The following is a 22,516-nucleotide window of genomic DNA, read 5'->3' as shown; positions in this document are numbered from 1 at the left end:
AAACCACCAATAATGAAATATTAATATTTATTATTAAGTACACGTTTTAATACTGTTTCAAAATAAATCAATAAAATATAAACTTAAATCTATAAATAAAAAAAAAACTTGTAAAACAACAAAAATGTCTAACTACAGCTGTATGAATAAATGAATAAAAAGATATTATAAGTTATCTACGTTCATATCCGTAGATATGGATATTTTAACACCCTGAAGTATCCAAGTACATGGTACTGAAGGGTGTTAAAATATCCATATCTACGGATATGAACGTAGATAACGAATTTATCCCCGGTCTTAGTCCAAATCTTGCGATTTTTGGAGAAATTCAACCACAAAATGTAACGTGAAAGCAACGTTTTTTTTTCATTTCTTAAAAATCTTTTATTGTAATTTGGGAATTTGACACATGTTTAACGGGTTGTAGGGTACTACCTTTGGTAGAACTCTACAAGTAGTCAAAAATAAGACGTTTTTAATCCAGAGACAGAGAAACGGGAATGGGTCAAATTTGGCGCTCAATGTTGTGAGAGTTACATCATAGACGATGTGACGTCGACGTGGGTCCATTGCCTACATAGGTCAGTAGTACCATTCATTGACAATGTGGCAGCCAACTAATGCATTTACTAAAAAGAGTGCAAATGATCAACATAATAAGATAAAATAGTTAGTTGATTAAACATTTAATTACAGACATCATAGATAATCTACAGAATTCGATATTTCACAAGGAACAACCATGGAACTAAGGAAAACGCGCGTGTTGTTTCCCGTTGTAATTGGTAGCAACTTCCGTGTATATGGGTTAGCAACACTCAGGGGCTATGGGTTTTGTAACGACGTGCATTAACCAATCAAAATCCTAGAAATATACTTAGCCGGGGATAAGGTTCATTGAATCTGTATCCCAACTCCACAAATATAAAACACAACAAAAAACAAGTGGAGGTAAAAATCTCTAATCAGCCATTTTTAACATTTTTTTTACTTTTACCTTTTTGCATTTGTATCATAAAAAGTTAAATCACAAAAATACTGAACTCCGAGGAAAATTCATTTGTTACAACTTGAATTAACTAAAAAATATTATCTACAACTTGTTTGTTTCATTTTACTACCCTATGTTCAAACATTGCTGTCGGTGTTAGTACTGGACGCTTGAGAGTCATTCGTGGGCGCCGGACCAATTTTACTTCTCTTTATTTTGTCTATAACGTTTAATAATTTTGGTTCTGGTTTATTCTGTTTCTTCAAAAAAGATTGCCATTTGTCTGTTACTTTCTTCTGCATTGACAAATTCTTTAAGTAAAGCGATCCTTTGATCATTGATCGTAGTTTCGGTTGATTTTTCATCATCAAATCTTTAAAATTCTTATAATGCTTTTCCTTAGCTTTGATAACAGATCTATTCATGTCCGTGTCCGTTCCGTCTTCGGGTTGATCCCTGTTCCGTTCTACAGCATCCGCTACAATTTTCTTTAATATTTCAGCACTATATTCATCTTCTGTGTTACGTAAGTCAGTATTGGCAGTGATATGAACAAGCGTGGAAAATCTATGGTACAGCATACATAAGAACTGTATTAAAAGAAGAATTCCAAATACTGCACTGAATAATATTGCTATAGGAACAATCGAAATATTTTCGCCACCGCAGTCAAATCCAGCTGTTAGAGAGTTTTTGAAAGCGTTTACTTGTGTAAGCCCAAACATTACTGTTACAAGAATGGCATTCAAAAGATAAACAAATAAGCAAACGCTATTCCTTAATTCAACTAATTCGGTTTTCAGTTTTTTCTCTCGTGCAATCGTAAACCGATCCATCTTATCATGTGGTTTTAAATAACTCTCTATCTTTTCCTCCCAAAATGTTGTTTCCTTTTTGCTTATATTCGGGACACTTTCATCGACGGTGAAACGAGTCATATCTTTATCTTGACTGTCATCGTCTTCAACATCTATCTTCTCTTGCCTTTCATCATTTATAGTTGACTTTTCATTGTTGGCTTCAACTTCTATTCCATATTGTAAAAGATTAGAAAAACATGTATTAATACAGCGTTACATCATTTTAAACTTGTTTCGTGGTAACTCTCATGTTATGTTGCAAAAGGAAAGATATGCACAAAACAATAGTAGATTCAAACAGATTAGAACCATAAAAAAAATTCAATCAACTATTATATCTTACCAATAGTACTTATATGTCTAAATAATTTCATAAGTTTTGTGTCGGGGCCTATTATAGCCGACTATACGGCATTGGGTTTTCTCATTGTTGAAGTCCTTCACGTTGCCTTTAATTGCTTATATCCACTCCATTTGAATTTTAGTAGATAGTTTTCTTATGAGGCAATAATACCACATCTCCATATATTTATATTGTGGCACAATTTTTGTGATGATTTATTTGTGGAAAATATATTTTTACGATCGATATTGATTTAAGATGTATTGTTCGGTTTATTTATACATCTGTTATACATACTTTGATCTTGGTCTTTATTCGAACGTTTATCTGTTGTGTGATCTTTCGAAGTAGACATTGCACAACTGTAAAATATAAGATATGCCTTAACAATCTTAATCTGTAAAATAACCGGGTTTGTAATTCGTGTAGCTCAGTTTTATGTTTTTGCTCTGTTCTTTGTCTTTTTTTTCTGCTTCAATTAAATGTTACATTTATGAATGCACGTGTACTCCTTTAAAACGTTACAACAATCCAAAGCAACATTCTGTATAAACATATTCCAAGTAAGGAGCCTGTAACTCAGTGTTATTTTTCACTAAAATGATCTGTAAGTGAAACGTTCTTGATATCTTGCCACCAGCAAAACATAGCGTACCTTACTATTCAAAGTATAGTTGTACCAAACAAATGTGTTTGTTAACTTAACGGAAAATATATAATTTACTTTGAAAAAATTACTTGCTCCTGTTTAGTGAAATAAAGAAGCCGACAAAATGTTATTAAGATAAAGGAAGAAGTGGCATTAGTGCCAATGAGACAGCTCTCCATCCAAGTCACAATTTGTAAAAAGTAAACCATTATACGTCAAAGTACAGCCTTCAACACGGAGTCTTGGTTCACACCGAACAGCAATCTATAAAAGTTTGTATATTTGGCTAACAACGGTATTGAGCAGAACAAGCAAACGATTATCTAACAAGCTAGGTTTTATGATTCAAAAATCACAAAATTTTGACGAGATCATTGTCATCTACGAGGAAAAACATCAAAATAAAAGTATGGACTTACCAAACAAACTTTCCTATTGAACAAAGATGTTCCGTGGCCTCTTTCTCATTTATCTTCTCCGTTTTTGACTTATTGTCGGACTCCTTTTTTGTGTTGGTATCTCTTGTACCCCATGATGTGACATGAAGATTACCAATTGAATATAAAAACATCAACATAGACATTGAGGGTATAGCCAAAAAATAAAGTATTCCAGGGAGTAAGCAGAGGATCTCCTACAACGATTAACAAAAGTATACAGTCGTTTGTAAGTAAAATCAACGATTGGGATACCGTGAAACGAAAGTGTGAATCGGTTAAAAACAATTAATGGAGTAGTTTTATTACATTCTCCATGTCAGAAATCAGTGTAGCTAGTGAATTTTGTTTACATCCTTACCACATGTACAGTTTCATAATCAATGATTGATCTTTGTCATCAGAATTTGATCAGGTGACTACTAAAAGCAGACAAAATGTCTATCACACTGTGTAACATCATGTAAACGTTTGTTTCAACGTTTTAATGCAATCCTGGATCTCAAATGTTTATATTTGAGCGCTCTTGATGAAGACAAATCATGAAAAGAGCTTAGATGAACGAAATTTAACATAATTATGTAAATTTGTTGTATGATAACTTGCAATATATTTATCATACCAAACATGTACCAACATTATCAAGTCAGAAATTTAATAGTTCTTATTCAGTCGTTTCCTTGGTTTATATAGTGGAGTGTTTGGTTTTGTCATTTTTTACTGACTCCCCAATTTTGTATTAAACCTTGTGTGAAAATAACTACTTTGGCACGCCATGTTATTGTTTTGTTTTAAATTTATGCTTGTATAATAATAATTTTGGCAATATAATGATTAATTGTTGGAATGGTTTTTCGCCCGTATGTTTTACACTCGGTCATATTTTTTATGATATACAGATGCAGATTTCAAACATAGAGCACTAGTGTACTGCAAAACCGTTAAGTATTCTCAAATATTTCGTTTTTTAAAAGTTTTATTATAACTAAATTAATTCTAAAAACGGTACATGGTAGGCTTATAACGTTCCGTCCATAAAATAAGTCCTGAAAGTTGATTAGAATGTTACCTTAGGATGAAGAATAGCGGAAATTACAAAAACTCCAGCCACAAACATTATGAAAATAGTGGTCGTTGAGCATAAACCCTCAACTATGGCGTCTCGCACAACTCCGATCATAACAACAACCATGACAATAACGTATATGCAAGATAAAATGGCTGCCATTTGCAACTGAAAAATATTAAAGTAGTTTAAACCGATGTTATATTAATGTCATATTTTAGTGCGAGTCCAAGTGAAACCGACTAAAATCAAAACATGTAAGACAGGTTTCAACAGGCTTAGGGTTTGTTGAGCATAACTTTCTTCAAAATTATGTTAACATTTCTCTTTTTTTCTTTTAACAGAGCATTCAGTATAATACACATTAAAAAGAAAGAAATGCTGCTCTTCGCGTGCAACACAAGACAAACATTTAAATTATAACCTATTATCGCTAGTATAGACATTTGGTCATAAACTAAAGACAAATTGAATTTCTTGAAAATACTGAAATCGACATTATTATTTTGTAAAATCCCTCTGCTTTATATTACTAGGATGAGTTATGTGTAATGATATTACTTATAGATCTAGTGAAGCGGTAATCCTGTGAGAATCAACTGTATTTGACAAACCATTTCAATTGTTTATATGAATCAAACTTAACACTTAAAATGTTTTCTATATGTTGATTGCAGTCTTTAGTTTTGTTTACTATTGTTTGTCTGTTGGTCTTTTTTTTAACGTAAGCCTATTTTTGGTTTATAAGTTTGAATGTATCTTAAATATCTTTCGCCCTTTTTTTTTTTATATTTAACATCAAAAATAAATGAAGCCACATATTAAGATTTGATTGTTGTAACTCGCAGATTGCAAAAAACATTAATGACAACGGGTCCGTCCATAGTTCCTCTATAACATCATCGAATGGGTTTTGCACTTGTTTTTGTAAAGCGTCAAGCACCAAGTGTGTAAAACACGACCTATGGTTAATAAGAGAACTGATTACCCGAACAAAGCAATTGAGTAAAAGATAAAAAGTTTTGATTTGTTCGACCTTTTGATTTTGCCATTTAATAAGGGACTTTCAGTTTTTAATTTTCTTTCGAATTCGGTATTTGTTTTATTTTTACATTTTCAGTTATACCTATCGCTTTTGCATTTAACACATCAAACCTTTTATGGCCATAGCCTTAAAATTAACTACGCGAAACAGAATTTTCATTTTGTTTTTAATAAAAGCCGAAATAAACATAATATTAGGTGTTATGCTAAATACAGCAAACATACACACCTGCCGTTCAGTTGAGGTATACAAACACATTAATATGAACGCTACTACTGGAATTAGGTTCAAAATCAGTGCCAACCATGGTGGAATGCTATCAAATCCAACAATAAGAGCTCCTAATATTATCATAAATATTGTTCCAGGAGTGAGAACGGTTGAAACAAACAAAAACACCTGATAGACAATGTACAGGAAGGATATATTTTCGTTGTTCTTCGTAACATTTCTCCAATCTTGAATTATTTCTAAAATATTGGCCATAGTTGAAGGAGTCCAGCGTCTACGTTGGTTGTAGAACTCATAAAAAGATTCTGGAGCAAATGTGTATGAATCTGATTCTGCGCAATATTCAATTTTCCATCCCTTTTGAAGAAGCAAAGTGCATAACCACCGATCTTCGCCTGTCAAATAAAGGTTTAACCACGTGTAGTGTGCAAATGTTTCTAGTCTATAGCCATATGAGTAATAATATTTGAATATATATATTAATACATGTTTCATAAGATTACAGTAGTATATTAAATAATAAAATATGTGCATCTGGTTACAATTTGATTGGCATATAACTGATTCATCAATCTATAATTTCCTTATGCTGAATGATCTACAACAAAGTTTAACTAAAACTGAACGATTTTTGTTAAGAAATGTGAAAAAGCAAAGAAAAATGTCCGTACAAATGAACGCCTTCTGGCGCTAGTGTATTCATGGACAGTCAAGTAGCAGTAAAGGCTATCTTTCACAGCGATTGAAAATGAAACATATGGACATTCCAGATGAATTCAGCAGCCATGCAAGCTGATTGGTGCAAAAGTTGTTAGAAAGTCATAAAATTTTTATAATGAGACTAGTTGTAGAATTGGATTAGCATTGGAACATTTCGAATGTTTCGAATTAACAAAGGATACATTTGACCATTTACAATGCGTTATTTTTTTACGATTACATATAGGAAAATTATTACAGTATTTACCTTGATCATATTGCAAACAATGCCTTGCCTCTTGTGCAACTGAGGTATATGTCTCAAGGACTTCGTGTTGTAATATTGCAGAACCACGAAACAAACTGAAACACCCAGGACTACATAAGACACAGCCAATCACGTGTTCAGTTGCTTTCTGAAGCCAATGACTTATAGCATATTCAAACTGTTGATACCAAACCATTGGACCTGTTTAAGAAACAAAATCGCACGTAAATTCAATTGATATTTGATAGATAGATATATATTTGACGATGAGCAACGATGTTTTTAATCATATAAACGAATGCAGAAAAAGGTTTCATGGTGTTATTTTTTTAAAAGTAATTGCATTTGCAATCATTAAATTGGACTGCGTATATATGACATGCTTTAACATACTTCTTTGCTATATACCTCGATATAAAAGAACCTTCACAGTATTTGAAAAAAAAAAAAAAAAACTGCTTCTAAGTGAAATCATTGTTGACATCAGAATGTGTAAACCTTAAACGACCTATATTTCTAAATGCGCATTAAACTGGCACGAAGGCATTGATACGTGTATGTCTCAGATCAACTTGTGGTCTTAACTTAGTGTTTACTAAAGTCAAAATTTCAAGTACGTTTTAAATACATCAATGCAATGAAAAATATTTATCAATTTCATGTTTACTCTTCTTTGAATTAAGCGGCAATATATTCTTAAGACAAATTTTTAAGAATTAAGAAAACAAGATTATGGTTTTATAGTCTTTCATATCTATAAAACACTTCTTATATTTGCTTGCTAAATAGACCATTATAAGAACCATTTTGAAAAAATGAAGGATAATAAATTGAGAATGGGGATGCATTTCATTACGACAAAGGTCGTCATTTGTAACTTAACATGAAGATTATCTTAATTCAGCGATTTAGCTCTGAATGATGTTAGAAGAAAAGACAAATAATTATTCTAAAAAATACAGACCATTTCCAATGGGATGAATTCTTCCACATGCTGCCCCTACTTTGTCGTTCTTTTCCATTCGTCTCATTAAACTTAGAACAGCCTCTGGTTGGAAGTCAACATCTCCGTCAAGTGCCAGTAGGAATGTATTTTCAGCGGCCTCCTGTATTGCTTTCTTTTTTTCCTTTTTCTTTAATCCTTTACTTTTGAATCTACGTTTAATTTTCCATTTTAGAATAAACAGCATGTACATCACCTGCAATGCAAAGTTAATCAGTCTTCATTGTCTTTTAACATTAATGACACTTATTTTTTCACTGCACAAAATCGGATTCCTTAATGAGTATTCCATTGGTGATAGGTGGTCGATAAAAACTGTTCAATTGGATGGTATATTTTCACATTAACTTTGCTTTAATCGGTAATTTGTACATTTTCCTTCTGATCTTACTGCCAAATTTTTTTTTATATCATGGAGAGAACTTGTTTCTCGAAAATATTAGACAATGACGTCACTTACCAGTCTAGGAACGTCACGTGTTCATCAATGAAATGCACGCAACGTCATTCATACACTCGAACAATCACCCGACGTTTTGTACGCGTAAAAGTAGTTTTACTATCAGTTTCATTTTCATTGTCCGTTTATTTTCGACATATGAGTTTGAATGTCCCTTTGGTATTTTTCGCCCCTCTTTGTTGAGGAGGGGGAAACATATTTTTGTTTGGCATGATGAATGTTATTGAAAACCATGTTTAGTTTATAAATAATTTGTGAATATCTATACATTTAGATGGGTTTAAGATAGCATGAATGTAAGAAAAACGAAATGATTTAAACAGGCACATATCTTTTCGTAACGGTTACTCTCAAGAAGAATGTTAGAATTTGATTTATATGCTCCAACCAATAAGCACTTTCAAATTGCAGCACATTCAACATTCAACATACTGGTGTTGGTAGGGATTCGTACTTTATATCGATATAAACTACAGTAACCTATTTAGAAAAGGATGTGCTTTGACCACTGCCAGCACAATCACCAATATAAGTTTGCATTAGTCTTTTGATTTTAAAAGTTTTGTTTTTTTTAATAGGAGAGAAGAAAACAAGGAATTCAGTCAAAAGCTTTCGTAGAGGAAAAATAAACATGTTTGTGGCCAAAAGAAAGGAAATATTTGAAAAATAACAGTTGAACAATCAATACAACCATGTTAAAAGGAAGGTACTTTCACGAATGAGCAATAATAACTTTTCTAAAACCAGATGTGTTTTGAGTAAGGCTTGCAGTATTTCGACCATTTTATTTAAACATTTCACAGACAACAGGTTTTTAATAATGTTTTTGTCACCAGCTATTTCTTACATATATCCACTTCGGTTATATATTACTGATTCAAGTATGATGCCAAACTGTGTCATAGTTTTAAATTTTTTACAAATACAAGTACCTGACTCCAACGCTTCTTGTTTCGAATTTTTGTATTGTCTTTTAAATGTACAAACAATTTATTCTCTCCAGGAAGTGTCCATTCAATTCTAGAACCATAAGGAGTTCTTAGCATACCGCCATCTGGTAATTCAATTTGTTTCTCATAAAATTCCCTATGTAAAAAAAAATATATAACACCTTGTATTTTGGATAATTCTGGTTTATACAATTGTTTTGAAGAGTTTTTCAAGCGTTTTGTGATTCACGTCCGTTATTTGGAGAAAAAATGCTTTCCGAGTGTTTGAACAAAAGGGAAACTGAGCGTTAAGTTTACGAATACTTCATCAGTGACGCTCAAATAAAATTTATTTGAAAGACCAAATCATGCCAATCAAGTACAACTTTTAAAAGCGTTAAGGACCCAGAATTTCAAGGAGACACCCGTTAAAATGTCGTACTGCAATACCTACAATACTAGGCTATATAAATGACGCTTAAAATGTTTGTGAATTTTTAGGTGCTGGTTTATGTTGTTTTATGTATCCGTTTTTATTCTGTAGTTAGTCACCACTTCGGTGTTATCATGTATATCTATTATAAAGTCATTTTTATAAATTTACTGTTTGCAAAAGTATGAATTATTCTAAATAATAAGGATGTTCTTATCCCAGACAGAAAACCTTAGCCGTATTAGGTTCAACTTTTTGGAACTTTTGGTCCTCAATGCTCTTCAACTTTGTACTTGTTTTGGCTTTCGAACTTTTTTTATCTGAGCGTCACTGGTTAGTCTTGTGTGGCCGAAACGCGCGTCTTGCGTATTAAATTTTAAACCAGGTACCTTTTGTTAGCTATTATTCGTATGTTTCTCTGTCCTATATGTTCTCCTATGTATTTGTATTGTAGTCCTGTCATGTAATGTTGGCATTTTAATGTTATATTTAACATTGCTATAAAAGCGGGAGGTTTGGCTAGCCACAAAACCAGATTCAACCCACCATTTTTTTCTTAAAAATGTCCTGTACCAAGTCAGGAAAATGGCAATTGTTATCGTATAGTTTGTTTCTGTGTGTGCTGCATTGTTGTTTGATGTTTGTTCACTTCAGTGTTTCTGTTGTTTCGTTGTCCAAATGTACTATATTGTATTGTTTATTTGCGTAATTCTCTGTCCGTAATGTTGTACTGTATTCATGTCATGTAATGGTGTCATTGTAGTGTTATATTTAACAATGCCATAAAAGTGCGAGGTTTTGCAAGCAACAAAACCAGGTTCAACCCTCCATTTTTTTCTTAAAATGTCCTGTACCAAGTCAGGAAAATGGCCATTGTTATATTATAGTTCGTTTTTGTGTGTGTTACATTTTAATGTTGTGTTTCTGTTGTGTCGTAGTTCTCCTCTTATATTTGATGTGTTTCCCTCAGTTTTAGCTTGTAACCCGGATTTGTTTTTTCTCAATCGATTTATGAATTTCGAACAGGGGTATACTACTGTTGCCTTTAATTGTACAGATCTTTTGGTATCTAAGTTGGTTAAAACATATTCAAAACTACTTCAACAACTTGTTATGCTTTGATGAAGTTGAACAGTTCTGTAACTACATTTTTTGTAGACGTGAACTAGGGTTGATATACAAACAGGAGTTTTGATATTAGTTTGTAAAAGAAGACTTTAGTGTTTTCAATTCTGTTTTGTTTTTCTTGTGTTTATAATCGATTGTTTCGTCTAATATTGTTTATTATTTTAGTCCGAATTATTGGATAAAAACGGTTATGAACAAAGTTATCATTTAAAAATTGAAATACAGGCTTCAAGGACCCTGAATATTTCATCTGGTGTATTTACCTTGTATTGCTGAAGATGATATTATATAGTATTGTTTCGCTTTAAATCAAGCAGTGATACTTGACTCTGTATATGGTACTAGGCGAACAATTGAACAATTGTTTTTGTGGTGGGACACTTTTCAATACCTCGATGGATGTACTTATGTTGTATATATATACAAAACAATTAAGCTACATGTATATACAGACACGTGGTGATATTAATGACAAATAAGTCATTGCCAAATGAAGGCTGTCAGAGATCGGCACAGATGATCCCAATAGAAAGATAAAAACATTCCTATCACTATTGCGTTTAGAAAATCATTTTTTGAATGTCAATTGTTTTCTTTATCCAACAAGGTTACATAGCATCTGCAATTTACACGCTATTAATCAAATTTATATTTGATATGTTATCATTGCAAGATATTGTGTGATATTATGAAGACCAAAATATGAATTGGACCATTGCCTAGATGAAAATGAAGATCTAATCTCTTTCTACTAGACAAAGGAATTACATTAGGGTTTTTCATAATCAAATCGTTTACGTATTTTATGTTTTCATGTTTGTAACAAACAAGGAAATGATCTGACTGTGTAAAGGTGTTTATATTTAACATACCTAGTAGCATCGTGTAATTCCTGAATAAAGGTTTGTACATATGAATTCATTACTTTCTTTGTGTCGTCTTTACCTTTCTTTGGTAGAAATGCATCATCAAAAAACACATGAGCTTAAAAATCAAAAGAAGATCTTAAACGGTTAAAATATTTGCGGATATTATATTTAGATTTGTATAAATACCTTATTATTTGCAAGGTATGAGTAAGGTAGTGTTAAGTAATGGTTACCAATTTAATATACGGCTCTTAAATATCTGTGTCGCAGATGACCATGGTTATTTCCAATTCATCGAAACAATAACCCTGTCTTCTTTTATTCGATTGTAACTTTACCAATTGTGGCTAACCATCGAAGTGTACTTGCATGGGCCAAATGTAGAGCCAGAACTAATTACTTTTTAAAAACACTTGAGTTCATCCCTGGTGTGTGATGGGGGCTCTGTTGCTAAATCTTTTTTTGTTTCAGTCGAATTATTTTCTCTCGTCGTTTTGAATTTCACTTTATTGTGTTTTTTTTTTTTTTTTCGTTCTTGAGTTTCTTGATAATGTTTTGTGTTCGTGGTATGATTTCCAATGAGACAACTATCCACTAGATTTCAAATGACGAAAGTACAAGCAATACTAGGTGATATCACGGAAACTCATATAACGAAATATTATTGACGCAATGAATTATTTATAGTTCCGTTTCTCCTACAGACACATACAGTCTCGCTCTATATAACATGAGATTCTCTCAGATTTAATATTTTCCGTGATTCATGTGTTGTGAAAGGGACTAATGAGATCGAAAATTAGTATTATACTGTTGCCTGTGAATAGTTTTAGAAAACTTGGAACTTAACTTGTAGTTCCACATATGGTTTAATATGATGAATTCGTTGCAACATATTGCACACATATTGGCTGATATTAGAGTGAATAAAAAAACGTATTTTGCATTGTAATGATGAACATTCTACGACATCATTTTCTTTTCATTATTTAGTACTCTATTACTCGTAAAGAATTTAAAGGTTGAATTTAGGAATAAATATGGTCGCATGGACTTCTCTTATCCAACAATAATCAATTCCTAATTGATACAGCATTCCAATTTTTTTTATTCGAACCCAAGTGAAACATTTTGACGAACAGGCGTCTGACGTACAAAACTATGAACATACACAACCACCATGTCGAGGCTATCACCAGCTTAGTAGCCAGCACCTCTGTGTTCATGATATATTCAATAGTATTGATACAACTATTTTCTGTAAATTTACTGGTGATAAAATGTTGAATTATACAAAATATCGTGGGTCAATAGTAAAATATTTTAGTGTGAAACGGTCTTTTTTTTTTTATTTTACTGTCATCTGAATAGTCTAAACAACAAATTACTAGGTCATGTGTGTTGATTCAGTTAATTTTAGACCTTTCCCCTTATGGTAAGTTCAGTACTGTTCAGACAGTTTGCTTGCAGTCACTTCAGTGCTATTCAGCAGTTTTTCACACAATATAGTAAGTTGTCGGTATGTACTTGCATGGGCCAAGTACTGGTTAATAAAAACTGCTGCATAGTCTGAACATAGACTTACCAGATCTTTCTTGACTGCGCGGGATGTATAAAAGAGACGCCATTTGTGGATATATTAGGAATGTTAAATCTGATGCCTCTCGGGTAAAAAGAACCACGCTCTCTGAACGTTAAGAACCATTGCAACAACTTCATGAGGGCTCGTACCTTTCCAACATACCCTCATTTTCTAGTGGTATTCCAACTATCCCGCCCATCATCTGTCATCCTGGTTTTTTTTGTATCTATTATTTTTTATTTTTAGTATTAATAGTTACCAATAATTCCAAGGGATTTCATTAGCAAACTTCTTATACATCTATATTATTACGTGTTAGTTTTAAGTTACAGAGTAATTCTACACACATGTATACTGTGTGGGGGTCTACTGACTGAGATACAAGAAAGCGTAACTTTGACCGTGTTTTGATAAGCTTTTAGTTTCAGATTTTTACAAAGCAAACAATTGTTAAGTAAATTATATTCATCATCTTCAGTTTTATATCCTATTACATGATTTTTAAGACAAAAAACATGTTGACCAATATTAAAATACATAAATATTTTGTGTAGTAATGTCCGATATTTTTTAATCCATGTGCATTCAAAGAAGAAATGGTTATAACTATCAGATTTGAAACATAGCTCACCGTTTTCATTATCAACTACTTTCCAATGATACAGATTATGGTTGATAGCTAAAAAAGTTTCCATCTAAACATTTTCAATCTATTATCTTTTAAAAAAAGAAAGGTAAAAGATTGATTTCTTTTTATAAAATAAATAACATTTTCGCATGATAGTTGGTTTATCCATGAGCAAAAACCTAACGGAAAAACATAAACCATTAGAAACTCTTTATAAGACCTGAATATAATATTATAAATTTCTTTAAACTAAAGTTTATCTAAATTGTAATACAACCCATCACAAACCTTCTTAATGTCTTGTGTTATGTTAATTTTAGTACGTTTTGATATATTACTCTTTTAATTTTTTGGACCAACTTTTGTGTAAGGCTTCTCGAAGAGTACATAGTTCAGCGATCCAGTTTTGTTTCTTTTTCAGTTAAGGTAATGTAGGTAATTTGTTTGGGTTTTCTAATGACTTATGCGAATTGAGATTCATTTTAGACACGTTAGATTTCACATTATTATCCCCAAACTCCCTGAAGTAATAGATTGGTATGATTTTCCAGTTAGCACAAGTTTTATCAGTTAATCTTTTAACATAATTTATTTTGATAGCCTGAATGTATGCAATATCTGTCATTTTCAGTCCCCCTTCGGTTAATCTTTTCTTAACACTGAGCGTTTAACTTTCTAACTACCACCCTCCCATAAAAATTTAAATAAGATTTTTTTTTAAAATTGACTTATAGTCTCGCTGCTTAGATTTATCAATAAAGCAATATGTTATATATTGGGAATATAGTGTTTTGATTATATTTATTTACCAATCATACTCAATTTTATTTTCTTCCAATCGTTTAGTATTTTTTTTCTGTTTTTTTAAACTGTTCATCTATATTAAGTGTTTCACATTCTTGTTTGTTAAGGCCGAAATATATACCAAGACTTTTCACTTTATCTTGCCAATTGATATTTCTAAATTAGTCTTTGCAATGTTTTAGTTTACCTAGCCATATACCTTCTGTTTTGTTTCTATTGAGTTTAAGTCTAGAAAAAGATCCAAAAGTTTATATTTAATTTAGAGCATGTCTTATTTCATCTTAAAAAGAGAGTTGTATCATTTCCTAGTTGTGAGAGTTTATTTTTATTTATATCCCTTTCAGATCATTATTATCCCTTTTTCTACAAGCCAGTATTTCGACTGATAAAACAAACAAATAGCGCTTAAAGGACATCCTTGTCTTATTTCCCGTTGAATCCAAAAGGTGTCAGAGATCCAGCCATTATTTAGAATACATCCTCTTATATCATGATATAGTGTTGTGACTCACTTTTGAAAAGACTCAATAAATCCAAATGTTTGCAATGATTCCAGCATTAAGTCCCATTCTTGTTAGTCGAATGTTTAGAAAAGTGTATGAATAGTATAGCTCCATCAATAATAAAGTTTTCAGCATAATGTATAAAATCTTGAATTTGACGTACGTTGAATTCTATATAGCGATTTTTAACATAACCATTTTGTTCTCTGTGTAGGGGTAGATTTCTGTTAAGTCTTTGTGCAAAAGTATCTGTGGTAAGTTTTCCATTTGTATTCAACATAGTTATTGGAGGGAAATTATCTAGGGACACAGGGTAATTTTTTTTGTAATTTTTAAATCAATGATTTTATCCTAGTCATTTGGGTGTCAGATAGAGTTTCTTTATCTTAACATGCGTTAGATAAATACAGTACAATATATTTTAATTTCGGTCAAAATTGTCGATAGAACTCGATTGTTTAACCGTCTTTGTCTGGAGTTTTTGATTTAGTCCTTAACATGCCTGAAATATTTTCCACTAGACGTTATAACAAACAACAACCATCTATTAATGAAAGAATACGAACTCATCTGACCTTTTGGGGACTTTCAAGCACATGGAAAATCTACACTACCTTCTAAGTCGAATGTCTCGACGTCTTCGACAAACTCTTCTTTCAAAAACTTGTTTTTAGCCTGTCGCTGGTCTAACCTATAAAAAAACAAAACGAACAGGGAAAAACTGTTTGATTCAACAAAAATAATATGGAAAAACTATTTGTTCCAACAAAACAAAACGAATGCTGCAACTTGCTACTACATATTGAAAACAAAACAAACAAAAATGAAGAAGGACGATGATTCAATGAACAATTTTAAACTGAAATGAATATACAAAACTTGCACTTACGTTCAGTACTTGTTTATTTTCATTCTTATTGATAACCTTTTTTTAAGAATCGCTGAAAAAGGCATGAGTAATATATCGATGAGTTTTGCTTTCCAAAAGAATGCAGACTGATTAATGCACGTTTCTTGGTGATGTAAGTGTCATTTAACTTTTCTATAAACTGAACTAGACAGATTTAAGATAGTATGATTTTCTTTTTCCACAATTTTTTGTTTAAGTTTCAAGCAACATATTGTAAAAAATATATTGTAAAAATATTGTGTGGATAAATTCGTAGACAAATTACAAAGGCCATATGTTTAAGACTTGTTGTTTTTTTTATTTGTCTCTTTGTTACCACCATGGCATTCATTGTCCGTTTGTTTTCGACTTATGAGTTTGATTATCCATTGAGTATCGTTGACCTCTCATTTTCTAGGTAAATATGCTGTTATCTGCACTAAAGTCCTATTGTATATATATATATAAATAAGTTTACATATAAAATGAATTATTTTCAACAAACTGTGATATAGGGTTCAGGGAATAAATGTGGCACCTTATTCATCCAGCTCTACTTTCATTTTGACTTTATAGAATATTTCCTTGCACTTATTAAGTCAAAGTTTGGTGTCTATATTGGACATGTTGGAAGCATATATCCCCTCAGACGTGACATAAAGGAAAAAGATTTTTTTTTCTCCCAGTAACAATTTAACGATAGGGTTTGTCTTTGTGTAAGAGGCCTTACTAAAACGTCTATCTTTTGCATTAATGTGCGCCTGTTTATATGAATGCTAAGTCACTAAAAATGGATTGTGTTGATTACTGCATGCTCAATTAAAATGGTTTTAAATGAACTTGTCTACTTCCATTCATATGAAGATTATTTCAAAACGAATATCATCTTAAGTGTACTCTGTTTGCTTCATAATTTAATATGTTAAGAGATTATAAATTCATAAATGTATTATACATTTTATAGAAATATTTAATTCAAACATCTGCACAAAATTATTTATTAAATAGTGTGTGATTATTTCAAAAACAAATTAGGCCTTTAAAATGAATAAAACTTTGAACAAAAGTTTTCAATAACTATTAAAAGCAAAAACAACATTTTTAGATAGTCACCTAAATATGTCATTATACTCAATGACAATAAAGACAACGAACATTCGCAAATTCAACTGTCTGTTTTACACTTAAATATTTGATGAAACACTCCTTATCGGTCTTTATATTATCAATAATAGAGTTTATTTTCATCCATTATACACATGATATTTGAGATTCGACAATTTACTTAAATATCGGATAAAAGCCTTGTTCTTGCAATAAAAGATTTCCACATAAATTGCTCCATAATCACTATTTTCTAAAACATAATGTAAATAATGCTATGTATGTTTCTCAATGCAGTCATATATATTGCAATGATCGATTTAACAATACTTAAATCTGAAATATTTCATGCTTCGTTAATATATACAAAGTCTTAAATAGAGCAAAATTAAATGTATTAAAGATTTTTTTTTCACTTTTATGACAAGCAAATTCATGATCCGTAATTGCTTATGATATTTTGTAAGCGATTTCAAACTGCGTATGTAACAAAAAAATTCTTTGTTATTTAGTTTTCTTTTCCACAACTCGAGATAACGCGTCTGAGCTAATACAAATATCAGCGCTATTCGTGTAATAGCCATTTAAAATCATCACATATATTCAAACACTAAGGTAGTTAACAAAAAAAGGATTTCTTAACTCACATGTCATCTATGCAGCTTGTCCACCAACAAACATGTGACATTGTTATCTGTTTAAACTGCTTTCTTTAGTATTAAAACTTTTTACAGTAAATAGTTTAAGCACATCCGTAGTAGGAGCTGGTAAATTCGTTTATCATATACTTAGTAGTAAATACAGATAAATTGTATGTGTAATATGGTCATCGGCAATCGGGCTGTACAAGCCATCCGTGATGATATCGATATCAATCAATCACCGTTTCAAAGGTTTTATCACACCTTGACGTCAAGTCATCGATATCACTTTGCAAAGGCTTTGTCAAACCAATTATCTGTATAACGTCATGTCACATAAAACATCTTCTTGAGGTATATAATAAAGTGTATATATTATGTTTTTTTCAATATCACACACCGAGCTCTTGGGATTATATTGGTGTCTCAGGTTGATAAGGATGTTATATTAAAAAAGCCATATGATAATATCTGTTTATACATCTTGTCAGGGTTCATATACATTTCAGGATCATTTGACAGCCTGGTCTGTGTGTAGAACCTTGTTTTTAACACACTTTTTGGTTTAAAATTTTGTTTATAAATAGAACAGAAGAGTTATTCATTTTTTATTTTACCTTAATAATGATGTAACTAGCTGTTTCATTTCAATTGCATTCTCATGCCACATTGTGGCACAGCAGGCGTAAAGAGTTTTCTTTTTCTTAGTTTCTTTGTCGGGTTTCTGTAAAAAGGCAGAAAGAGATGAAACGGAATTTTTTATATAAACGTCTAGGTATTCCATAGTATTTCGCTTTTCAATGTTCGACGAATGTGGATCAGTTGATATTATTACGCGAGGTAGTTATTTTACTTTTATATGAATCAGCACTAACATGGTACGTCGGAAGAGAGGTCTTCCTTTTATTTTCAATTGTAAGTTATTGCATGCTTGTCATTTTCAACTGGATCACTGATTTTTATTTGTCAATCATGTTTCTTTTCCTATCCTAGTTGTTTTTGGATTTAGAAAGATAGAAGTTCATTATTTAAAGCTCGACATTTTATTGCGTACACATTTTACTAGTTGAACTAGTGTTGTAAAACGTATTCAGTCACATCAAAATAACTTTAACTCATGTATGTTCCCAAACATTAGTTATTTATATTGTGAGGTGGAACTGAGGCCTCTCTTTGCATTAAAATGCACGAACAAGTTCCAAACGAAGCTGTCCTGTTTGTTTGGGGTTTTTTTTTCACTTGAGAACATATTTTCCTACAATTTTTTATGCATTGGTTTAATGTCAAACATTTTTTGGGAGAACGAAACAAAAATACCATAAACTAACAATAACAGATGTAAAACTGTCGGCAACATTTATTAACTTAGAGATTATTCGTTCCGGTCACTAAAAATGGCAATAGTTAAACTGCAACTATGGAGAATACGACATTATATGCCTTTTAAATTCCATTAACCCCGTTATACTAGTACGTGTTTCTGTGACTCTGAACTTCATTGACAGGTTTATCTAGTTAAAATCCCGGTTTTTATGCCACTGTCATACAAGTTAGAGGTTTAGCTAGCTATAAAACCAGCTTTATTCCACCATTTTCTACATAAGAAAATGCCTGTACCAAGTCAAGAATATGAGAGATTTTCATTTTGCTATTTGATTAGGGACTTTCCGTTTTGAGTTTTCCTCGGAGTTCGGTATTTATGTTTTACTTTTTACAGGTTAAGTTTATCTTAATAATTACCTTCTCACGGTGAACAATGTCATATTCATCATCATTTCTTCTGCGATTCAGTATCAAAGATAAATCAGTTAAAAGTCCACAGTAAAAGGGTGAAATCAATATTCTATAAAATGTATAGGAAAGGGTTATATTTGTCAGTATTTAAGAATACATGTTTTAAAGCAGCAATAATTGTATTGATTAGTAGGCTTATAGGACCCTTAGAAAATAAAGAACAACTTTTTTTTAATTTAAATTTGGGTAATCAATCGTTGTTTCATTCTTTACTAAAATATATTGCTTTTTATTTATAGTTTTGAAATATAATTGGTTTTAATACAATATGATGTGTTTACAAAAGTTGCAAAGATGTAACATACGACGCGTGTAAAATTAATGTTTTTCCAGTATCATAGCTACATCTTCGAACTACGTTCAACTGAAATGCAAAGTGATTACTTGCTAGGACAGGCAGATGTATGTATTTGAAGCTTTTTAAGCAGACCTGACAAAAAAATCTTATAATACATAACACATTATTTTGGCTGATCCATCTATTTAATTAAAGTTACACATTTGTTTCAGCTTAGAAATATATTTACCTTGCAGTTTCGCCGTTTTTCCGTCCATTTGATTTCCAAATATGTCTTGCTATTAACAAAAAGGACAAGTACAGCAAAACAAATGCTATGAATAATTCTTTGCACTTTTCAGCTAAACGACTATTGTCCTTGATACACCAGTCAGAAAAAAGTAAATCACAGGAGTCTAATTTCAAAATATCCGGATGATGGATTAAGCCTCCTATTACAATAGTTACGACAGGTGGAATGACAGCCATGGGTAGACTAAAACCAAATCGTTGACAGTTGATTACGCATACGGTTTTTGATGTCTTGTAACACAGGTAGTCACATATAATACAAATAAGTGCTGCTACAAATGGCACATTAGTTTGGCAAATTGGATTAAATCCTATGTGTTGCTCTCCAAAGAAGGTATTTGTCAATGCTATTCCTTTATTAAACAATGCTCTAAAAACCAGCATTGAGTTGTTACCTCGACTAGTAATAATCGTGATAAGTGCAAGAAAAGTTATAAGCATTTTCCAGAGACTGACTATACACGAGGTTTTAGTTCTTCCTATATGTAGTTCTCGTTTTAATTTGCGGAAAAAAGTCGAATCTCCTGTCCCCATTGAAATGAAGTTTTCCCAGTACTTAATTGAGACTAAAAGGACGGACAGCACAAATAAAGCCATCACTGATCCAATTTTAATGTAAATGGTTATAAGAATAATTCCAGCAATCTGCAATGTAAACCCTATAAATGGCAATAAGAAGGATATTTTTGATGTCTCATTACAGAATGAAGTTTTAACAGGCGATCCTACGGTATTATCTAAACTACTTCCCTGTAAATTTCCATCGTTTATTTGCTCATTTGTTTGATTCTGGACCTTGGCATTTTTTTTATTATTCAATGTGTCAGGGAATTTCATACCAATCGCATTGACAATCTTATCACAAAGGTCTAATAAAGGCGGGAAAACGCCAGTTGCTAAATAAACGACAGACGCAGAAGCTGGATCAAACACAGGTAACACAAGAAATCCCAGTATAGAGAGTCCAATTGAATGGAATGTTTCAATTATAATCACCTGAAAAAGATACAGAAATTAGTCAGATAAACGTTTTAAACACATTTGATTAGAATGAAAAAAAAAACAACTTCTGTGAGTCATTTTATCAATGGGGACATAAACAAAAGTAATACACACTGTTAATTTATAAATATAAATTTGATAATTATGTCGCCTAACAAACAAAAATGGTATGCACTTATGACAAAAATTAAATGAGAAATCAGGTGTTATTATAACACAAACACTGCCTTTTCTGTTTAGATTTCCTTCCTATTTTAAGCTCGTTTTTAGAACCATTAACAATACGTATCACTTAACTTAGGAACCCATAATCGTAATCATTTGAAATATTTTTTGACTGCACAATTCCCTTAATACAGTTTACGAAGAAGACAACCTCTACTAATAGACTAAAGGGTGAACATTAAGTTTTTGTTTCATTGGTGTTACTGTTCGTGTAGTAAAAGAAAATGTACAACTGATTTATTAGTCGTCGGGTGATATCACAGTCGAGGAAAAGATGACAGATTGTAACCATAACAAATGAAACGTATCCTATAGCATTAAATTCAATAAAGTTCAGCCAAATCATGATAGTCTCCGTTAAACACTCCACCTTAACAACTGAGAACCATTTGTTCTATAGCTACCTTGGTAAAATATAGAAATAAAAGAGCATTATGCATAGATAAGAAATACTGCTCGCTCTTATAGAAGTCTGTTTTAAAAAAAAATGTCAACTGATCATTTTGAAAAAGTGTTTGCCTTTATAAAAAATACTGATTTATATATTGATTTCTTTACGGAAATAAGTTTTAGATGAACTTAGATTATATGTACTCTGACATATTCTTAACATTTTTGGTGATCAACGTCTGATCTCACAACCCCTAGTGTAAGTCGATTCGCGTTTACTTTGAGAGTTCGGTTTTGTTTGAATTAGCCGTATTGCTATTAATTGAAAAAAGGTTGAAAGATGTTTAACTGATTAAATGTATTATGTTCAATTTCGACAATAACTAAATAAATATATTCCTTTTATTGGAATAGCAATACTTTGTCCCTTGTGCGTAAAATTGTTGAGTTAGATTTTTACTTTTCGTTAGAAAAACCAAGGACGCACCTAATGGACAAGTATTTTTACTTTTGGGAATTACCAGCGGCTCTTTCACAAAAAATCTTAAGAGTACAAATATTTGTTAGTCATACACATTTCCGTTTAACTTATTATCAATCTTAATTGTAAGAGTTTTTGTGAAAAGAGTTGCTGGTCTTTTCCTTTAGATTTATTTGTTTTCTATGGTTTTCAACTGGCCAATTGATTTGGCCTTGAACTATATTTATTCAAGCACCGCTGGTGAGTATGTAGCAGAATAAATGCGCATCATGCATAGAATATTTGAGGTCTAGCGTCTTTGATAAGTTTTAATAAGGGTTTCCTTGCTTAACCTTAGCTTTCAAAGTATATGACGTCAGACTGTTTGTCATCGGAAAATGGTTATATTTATCAAATCTTTGTCAGCCTTTCTGTACTTTTATCTTCTATCAAGTCATATGTGTCTGTAGTTTGGTTTAGGTTAATGCTTG

General features: G+C 31.6%; 1 protein-coding gene across 2 annotated transcripts; it reads right to left on the bottom strand.

The window, feature by feature from the left end:
- Window positions 1–994: 994 nt before the first annotated feature.
- Window positions 995–20,938, bottom strand: LOC127717733 (chitin synthase chs-2-like). Of its 2 annotated transcripts, none has more exons than XM_052223499.1 (13): window positions 19,887–20,938; window positions 19,306–19,408; window positions 18,183–18,289; window positions 15,546–15,622; window positions 11,418–11,529; window positions 8,988–9,141; window positions 7,557–7,791; window positions 6,593–6,793; window positions 5,623–6,020; window positions 4,353–4,517; window positions 3,266–3,480; window positions 2,495–2,559; window positions 995–2,021 (listed from the first exon to the last, which is right to left on the bottom strand). In XM_052223499.1, the coding sequence occupies exons 1-13, from the start codon at window positions 20,783–20,785 to the stop codon at window positions 1,132–1,134; spliced, it is 3,621 nt and encodes a 1,206-aa protein (XP_052079459.1). In that variant the 5' UTR covers window positions 20,786–20,938; the 3' UTR covers window positions 995–1,131. The 2 variants fall into 2 exon arrangements, with proteins under 2 accessions (XP_052079459.1, XP_052079460.1); XM_052223500.1 differs by having other exon boundaries at window positions 995–2,018.
- Between the last annotated feature and the right edge of the window lie 1,578 nt (window positions 20,939–22,516).

This window comes from Mytilus californianus, unplaced genomic scaffold, assembly GCF_021869535.1.
Source record: "Mytilus californianus isolate M0D057914Y unplaced genomic scaffold, xbMytCali1.0.p SCAF_10, whole genome shotgun sequence".
Taxonomy (NCBI): Eukaryota; Metazoa; Mollusca; class Bivalvia; order Mytilida; family Mytilidae; genus Mytilus; species Mytilus californianus.
Note: the sequence above shows the minus strand (reverse complement) of the source record. Positions and strands in the feature narration are given on the sequence as shown.

What these genes read in the sequence shown, in the direction of transcription:
- LOC127717733 (XM_052223499.1), bottom strand. Translation starts at nt 20,785, where the DNA reads ATGAAATTCCCTGACACATTGAATAATAAAAAAAATGCCAAGGTCCAG. An exon ending in CGAGACATTCGACTTAGAAG is followed by an intron (nt 11,530 to 15,545) that starts GTAGTGTAGATT and finishes TTGATTTTTAAG; the next exon opens with CTCATGTGTTTTTTGATGAT. An exon ending in ATACCTCAACTGAACGGCAG is followed by an intron (nt 4,518 to 5,622) that starts GTGTGTATGTTT and finishes AATATTTTTCAG; the next exon opens with TTGCAAATGGCAGCCATTTT.